Source organism: Vespa velutina, chromosome 18, assembly GCF_912470025.1.
Source record: "Vespa velutina chromosome 18, iVesVel2.1, whole genome shotgun sequence".
Lineage (NCBI taxonomy): Eukaryota > Metazoa > Arthropoda > Insecta > Hymenoptera > Vespidae > Vespa > Vespa velutina.
The window spans coordinates 1,517,777-1,525,276 of record NC_062205.1 but is presented as its reverse complement, the minus strand read 5'-3'; the positions used below and the strand labels follow the sequence as shown (position 1 = coordinate 1,525,276).

The window sequence follows — 7,500 nt, the reverse complement described above, 5'->3', positions numbered from 1 at the left end:
TTATAGAGAAGAGTTATTATATAACAATTTGTAGATATAAGATAGGAATACGTTGAAATGTCGATAAATGCGTTATTGAGCACTTTAAAATATAAAAAATAAAAAAATAATCAGCGTATTAGTATCAAAATTTTTTTCACTTTTTTTTAATTTTTATTTTTATTCTTTATTTTTTTTTTTTTTTATTTTTTTTTATTTCTTTTTTTCTTTTTTTATAGCGAATTTATTAAACTATCTAGATATAGATAAGATTTACTAGAAGACATATGGATATAAAATACATAATACATACCAGTTTTAATATAAACAATAGATTTAAAATTAAAATTGATAATAATATATTGATATACCTTTAATAGATAACAATAATAATAATAACAATAGATTTAAAATTAAAATTGATAATAATATATTGATATACCTTTAATAGATAACAATAACAATAATAATAATAATAATATCATGTATTGATTATAACTATATAAGTCGTATAATCATATTTAAAATTCTATATTAAATGGATAATCCTTGTGCCCTTTGAATCTAAAAAGATATATATTTTGTAAACTAATTTTATTCGAACAATAATGCATTCTTTTTTTTGTCTCTCTTTTTCTTTTTTTCAAGATGACATTTTATTTTCATAATAATTAACTTACTCTTTAGCTGGACAAACTCTTATACCGCAATCAAACGTATCTATAATTGCTATTTCCTCGGGTGTAAGTTTAAAATCAAAAATGTTTATATTCTCTTTGATGCGTGCCTTGGATGCTGATTTAGGTATTGGTATGGTACCAATATCAACCTAAAAAAAAAAAAAATTACATTCAAATTAATAGATATTTCCAAAATTAATTTTCTTTTACATATGACATCTAATATTACCAAGTATCTAAGTATAACTTGCGCTGGTGACTTTTTATATTTTTTTGCAATCTCTTTGGTTTGATCAATGCTAACTTGTGGATCATCAGATTTTGCCCAAGGACGTAATGGAGAACCTAAAGGACTATAAGCTGTAATAGCTATATTACGTTTAGCACAAAATTTTCTTAACTTTTTTTGATTCAAATTGATATGACATTCGACTTGATTTATTACTGGTTTTATAGTTGCAATGGATAATATACGATCAATTTGTACAGAATTGAAATTACTAAGACCAATGCTTTTTGTTAATCCCAATTTTACACATTCCTCCATGCCTTTCCAAGTATCAATATAATCTTCATGTCCATACAAAGGATTTCCCTTTTCATCGACTGGCCAAAGTCCTTTTGCATCATCCTAAAATATAAAAAATAAAATGGAATATATTAAATCATTAATAATAATATCATTTGATCTTAATAAGAAATATAAAATAAAATGTTTTTCTTACTGTATAAGCTACTGGCCAATGTATAAGATATAAATCTATATAATCGAAACCAAAATTTTTCAATGATTCTTTACACATAGGTATTACTTTTTCTTTCTTATGCGCCGTGTTCCATAGCTAAAATTTAAGAAAAATTTAGAATACATATATATCAGATCTTAAAGGTGAATTTTTATATATATATATATATATATATATATATATATATATATAAATATACCTTTGTGGTAATATAAAGATCTTCTCTTTTTACAACACCTTCTGCAATTTTTTCTTTTAAAGCATTGCCTATCTCATGTTCATTTCCATATATATAGGCACAATCAAAATGTCTATATCCAGCATCGACTGCATCTTTAATAGCTTGTGCAACTATCGATGGATCATCCTGTTATATAAAAAACAAAGAAATTTTAATGACAATATGTAATAGAAAGAATTGAATTTTTTAATTAATATAATATTAATAATACATTATAAATCACAAAAGGATATATATTTTTAATTTTGTAAAAGTACTCACACCACCTTGCCAAGTACCAAGACCTAATACAGGAATTTTGTTACCATTGTTCAATGTTAATGTCGGTGCTGCCATATTTGATAATCTACGTGATAACAATGATTTATTGATTAATTAATAATTATCATTTAAATAAATATTTCTTTTTCTTTAATAAAATATTTACATAATAAATAGATAAATATATATATATATATATATATATATATATATATATATATATATATATACATATACTATATAATATTACTAGGCAATAATTACTACGCAACAAGTGTGACTTTACGAAATTATCTAATATATGTAATATGATAATATTCATTAGAATTTCAATAATTTATATTTATTATCAAATCTAATTTTACTTGTTATTATAACTGTTATGATATTTCTATAATAGACAAAATTAATATTAAAATTATTAGACATTATACAAAAAAATATTTAATATTTATCCTACCTGATTTATAATCGCATGAGTCAACTCTCGTTTACGTAATGACTTCGTGAAGGATACTACAAACAACTGAGAACGCTTGATAAAATGATGAAAGAAACGATAGTGATGCATGTATGTATACGCACACATTAACAATCTAGTATACGTTCTCACATATATTCATCGTAACATAGCAATAGTGTTAAAGGTTCAATAAAAATATTCTTCACGATATATGCATTTTGAATTGTTAATCTTTAATAATTTTAAATCTTTTTTTTTTTTTTTTTTTTTTTTTTTTTTTTTAATAATATTTAAAACTAAGACATGACATTCTTTTAATTATAAATATATTTACATTCAACGATAATATTTTGATTATCGTTATTTCTTTCTTTTTTTTTTATAAAAACATTTGTACATTTTTCATTAATGTAATAAAAATAATTTACACATATATATATATTTTTTTTATATGTCTTGATTACTCGACGACAAATCCACATTTGTTTTTTCATTGTCACCTTCATTTTGCATATGTTGATCCTTTAATATTTTAATTTTCTGTTTAAATTTTCCTTGATTCTTAATTTTTTTCGATTCTATCATTGTAACATCTATCATTGTTGTAGCACGTGTACCAGGACCCCAATTTTCAGTTGGATTTTCTGGAAACCTTGATAATCCAGTTTGTCGAGAAATTGGATTAGCTTTTGGATGTACAGCAAAGGAAATATTTATTGTCGATGGAGTATTTAATATAACTAATGCAGGATTATCCGCATTAAATTTTTCCCTTTTAACTGGATGACATTTCTCCCATGCACGTACAATATCCCATATGACATCATTTGGTGCATCAGTTTTAATAGAGAATTTATTTGCGTGAGAATATGATACATTATATCCTGCATTTAATAATGCAGATCTGATTAGTACCATAGGCGGTGTACTACATTTGATGATAGACATTAAACGATCTGATGTATAATACAAAGGTGAATCTATTTCTTCGTTTATCATAGTTAAAACACCTTTTATTCGTTGTTTCGTTTTTAATTTCAAATTATCTAAACTGGATAATAATCGTGAGACAAAGTCTTGATCATGTAAAAGTCCAATCCAAATAGGACCACCAACATAATGTTTATGTTTGCAATGTTTACAATGTTGATCTATAGTTATATGAGGTTTACAAAATTTATTTGATTTTTTTGTATTTAAAGATTGAATATTGAAGCTTTCACAACCTGTACACTGATATACCAATCCTGTTTTACTAGCATTTTCTTTACATTTCAATTGGCTTACAAATACTTTCACAAATACTCTTATATAGAAATCAACGCTTATAGATAATAAAGGTATTATATAGCGACCATAACGTCCAGCATGAGATGCGATATGTTGCAATAAAATTCTTAATGCCATCTCATGACAAGCTTTTGTTTTAAGAGCTATAGCGCCATATTTAACGTAACACGTTTCTGGAGAGTTACCAGCTAAAACTGCCATATCTGTTGCTGTAACCAAAAGTATACCACCGTTTACTACACATTGTACAGCAGCATCTAAAAAGATTGAAGGACAACCATAAGGATCTAAATCAACAGCATGAAAACCTTTTCTTCTGTTTTGGTACATGATCATTGTAGCATCCTCATGACTTGGTCTTACTAAATTTTCCACTCCATTATGTTGAATATTTAATTTAATAGATTTTACAGCTTCAGCTGAAATATCATTAGCTATTATTTCTTTTATACCTTCTATTTCTTTGGCATATCTGATGCTACGTAAACCAGTCGCAGACAAAGCTTCTAATATAATAATACCATCGCTCTTAGAACATGATTCACCCTTTGATTTATTTACTATGGTATTTTTCAAAATATTATTTTCTTCATTTATATTTTGTTGATCCTTTGCAAAGAGCGATAACACAGCTATACTAAGATCTCTATTGAATTCTTGTACTGGATTATAAAACACATTCTTATGAGTTACCAATATTTCAGCTTCTCCTTCTTTTAAATTCTGTACATTTTCTAATTTAGCTTTCTTAATGCATCGTTCATCGTCCATATTGAACGGAAGGAAACAAATTATGACCTAAAAGTATACATTAGAATTGGTATATTATAAAACAATATACATATATATATATATATATATATATATATATATATATATATATATAAAACAATATATACACTCATCTCTCAATTTACATGTTTTATATGATATTTATTGAATTTATTATACAAGAGTATATCATAAATTTTCATTTGATTTTAATTAATTACATTATTCTAACCTCATTTGATTGATTTATGATGAACGTATTAAGGTTCTTCGTACAATCGATGACAAAATGATTTTTACACGTTTCCTAGCAAAAACATGAATGAAATAAAATGCATACATTAACAAATTATATCGATTTTTTTTTTTTAAGTATTATTTTCTTTTACTGATCGACAACATTTATCCAATTTTTGGTTTACGTAAGTAAACAAAACTAAAGAGAAACTTAATGTGGAACTTATAGAGAAATATATTATTTGTAAATCGTGTGATGGGTGCAATAAAATCAATGAAAAACATTATTGATTATTTTAAATAAACATATCACAAACATACTTACTGTGATTGGGTTTCTTATTCAAAGTATGATTTGTTAGGTTAAGTTGTCACTGTCGTTGATATCAGTCGTCATACCTGAGCTCTCTCGCGATTGGACGAAAGAAATTCGATGATATTATATCGAATAGAATGTAAAGAAATGTTTAAAATTAACCAATCAGTATTGATGTATTATAAAAGTTTCTTCCTCATTGGTTCTTTCCAAATGTCGTAATCAATTACAATTCAATTGAAATAATTTAAACGTAACATATGTAGATATTTCTGTAGATATATGTAGATTTTATCAAATAAATCAATTTATTTGATTAAATTAAATGTTTTCATTAAATTTTTTCATTTAATAAATCGTGTATTATATATATATATATATAAATATAATGTAAACAATAATGCACTTAGTAGAAATATTTATCTCTTATTTTTTGTACATCTGATTTTGTTTACATATGATTTCTAAAAAAAAAAAAAAAAAAAGCATTGCATTTATTATTTTGCTTAATCTTAGTATTTATAAATTGATAATAAATTATTTGATTATTTCAAATGATAAATTTTTTAAAAATACACAATATATTTTTATATATGCGTGCGATCTTTTTATGAAATAAAAAAAAAAAGAAATGTAATCACGTAAAGAAAAATAATGATAAGATTTTGAAATATGATTTTTTAATATGATTTTATTGTATTATTTGTATTAATTATATACGTCTGAAATCATTCCTTTAATTTCCATTGATACAACAAACTTTTTTTTATACGAATTTTTTCTTCTTTGTTTTGTTTCTTTTTTTTCTTTTTTCTTTTTGTTTTTTCTTTTTCTCTTTCTCCCTCCCCATCCTATGTATTCATCCCGTTTATAATCTAAAAATGAACGCATTTAATCAAACGTAATTAAAGTTATATTGCATTATTCCATTTGTCAAAGCATTCGAAGCGTTAAAATTTCAAATAAACATTAAATGGCCATTCGAAAGTTGAAATTATTATTAAATCTTATCTGTCTATGTTATCTATCTTATACATTTTATATCCGACAATCATTGCGAATGATTATTATGAAGAAACAAGCTGGTGTATACTAAATGTATATAAGATAAGATACGGGGGATAAGGGAATATAGCAAAAGAAAACAAAAAAAAAAAAAAAACGAAAAAAAAAGAAAAAAAAATGAGATCGGTTATCTATAAAATGATAAGAAATACAGTTTGAAACAATCTATTGTCAAAGATTTATTAAAAATATTGATTATATAAGGATTAAAATTAATCAAGCATTGTATCTGTTAATTATCTTAAAATTTGATATCATAATAATAATAATAATAATAATAATAATAATAATAATAATAATAATAATAATAATAATAATAATAATAATAATATTTAAATATTAATTGTATAAAATGTATTAACTAATACATACGTTTTATACGTGTATACATATATATATAACAATAATAGTTAATTATTAATTGTATAAAATGTATTAATTAATACATACATTTTATATAGACATATATACATTATACATATATATATATATATATATATACATATATATATATATTCTTTTTTTCTTTTTTTGAATTTAAATATTTTATATATATATATATAAGAAATATGTTATCTTGACGTATAGTATATAAAATTTGGATTATTTATTCGATAATATATTGTATAATATATATATATATATATATATATATATATATATATATATATATGTATTAATTAATATATATTTATTCATTAATATTCGAATAAAATACAATTTGTATTAATATTTTTATAATCGAGTGATATGATACATTATTAAATTATATATAATTAATATAAAATATTTATTATATATATAAAAAATATAAATTCAAAGATGTCCGCATTTGTACGGAAGTTTCGCAGCTTCCGCAACGTAAAGAAATCAAAGTTCTCTCGGTTATTTAGTAGGTGGGGATATCGTTATAGATGGAAGCACAGCGATGGTTCAGTCTCGTTCTTAGCCTCCTCTTGGCTGGAATCGCGCGAATGAACTCGCGTCGGTATTAATCGATGTTATCGCCATAGGTTTTTTTTTCTATTCGTAACTAAACGTGATTCAAAAATATTCATCTTTTGTTTGTGCGATATAAATAAAAAAAAAGGGGGAGAGAGAGAGAGAGAGAGAGAGAGAGAGAGAGAGAGAGAAAGAGAGAGATAGAAAAGAAAGAAGAAGAGGAAGAAGAAGAAAAATAAAAAATAAAGATATTAATTTTTCATTTCATCGAAGTGAAATAAAAAGAAGAAGGTGTAACTAACAACGACTTGGGGTAGGATATTACATGAATCCTATAATAAAGAAAAAAGAAGAGGAAGAAAAAAAGAAAATAAAAGAAAAAAAAGAAAAAAAAAGAATAAAAAATATAAAGTATAAAATTAAAAGAAGATAAGCTAATAAGTGTTCTATAAACATTTTTATGCATACATAGACAGATACAAACAGATACACATACACACACACACACA

General features: G+C 23.8%; 3 protein-coding genes across 6 annotated transcripts in view; 1 reads left to right on the top strand and 2 right to left on the bottom strand.

Moving 5' to 3' along the window:
* Nucleotides 1–392: 392 nt before the first annotated feature.
* LOC124955339 (aldo-keto reductase family 1 member B1-like) lies at nucleotides 393–2,526 on the bottom strand. The gene is made up of 7 exons (XM_047509626.1): nucleotides 2,368–2,526; nucleotides 1,908–1,992; nucleotides 1,605–1,772; nucleotides 1,385–1,501; nucleotides 889–1,290; nucleotides 660–808; nucleotides 393–543 (listed from the first exon to the last, which is right to left on the bottom strand). Exons 2-7 carry the CDS (start codon nucleotides 1,980–1,982, stop codon nucleotides 501–503), a joined length of 954 nt encoding a protein of 317 aa, XP_047365582.1. The 5' UTR covers nucleotides 1,983–1,992; nucleotides 2,368–2,526; the 3' UTR covers nucleotides 393–500.
* Nucleotides 2,527–2,701: 175 nt separating this feature from the next.
* LOC124955338 (probable tRNA (guanine(26)-N(2))-dimethyltransferase) lies at nucleotides 2,702–5,072 on the bottom strand. Of its 2 annotated transcripts, XM_047509625.1 has the most exons (3): nucleotides 4,994–5,030; nucleotides 4,664–4,738; nucleotides 2,702–4,458 (listed from the first exon to the last, which is right to left on the bottom strand). In XM_047509625.1, the coding sequence occupies exon 3, from the start codon at nucleotides 4,429–4,431 to the stop codon at nucleotides 2,818–2,820; it is 1,614 nt and encodes a 537-aa protein (XP_047365581.1). In that variant the 5' UTR covers nucleotides 4,432–4,458; nucleotides 4,664–4,738; nucleotides 4,994–5,030; the 3' UTR covers nucleotides 2,702–2,817. The 2 variants fall into 2 exon arrangements, with proteins under 2 accessions (XP_047365581.1, XP_047365580.1); XM_047509624.1 differs by lacking the exon at nucleotides 4,664–4,738 and having other exon boundaries at nucleotides 4,994–5,072.
* Nucleotides 5,073–6,979: 1,907 nt separating this feature from the next.
* The window catches only part of LOC124955403 (tubulin polymerization-promoting protein homolog), an 8,925-nt gene continuing 8,404 nt past the window's right edge, over nucleotides 6,980–7,500 (top strand). The window contains exon 1 of one of the 3 annotated variants that reach the window (XM_047509764.1): nucleotides 6,980–7,304. The gene's annotated coding sequence lies outside the window, so the exon portion shown is untranslated. The remainder of the gene's footprint in view (nucleotides 7,305–7,500) is intronic. The other 2 variants (XM_047509769.1, XM_047509766.1) reach the window with 2 other exon arrangements.

Bases quoted from the DNA above. Each gene is read 5' to 3' on its own strand.
- LOC124955339 (XM_047509626.1), bottom strand. From the start codon at position 1,982: ATGGCAGCACCGACATTAACATTGAACAATGGTAACAAAATTCCTGTA. The intron at 809-888 runs GTAATATTAGAT...TTTTTTTTTTAG, and splicing joins AAGTTATACTTAGATACTTG to GTTGATATTGGTACCATACC. The intron at 544-659 runs GTAAGTTAATTA...ATATCTTTTTAG, and splicing joins AGAGTTTGTCCAGCTAAAGA to ATTCAAAGGGCACAAGGATT.
- LOC124955338 (XM_047509624.1), bottom strand. From the start codon at position 4,431: ATGGACGATGAACGATGCATTAAGAAAGCTAAATTAGAAAATGTACAG.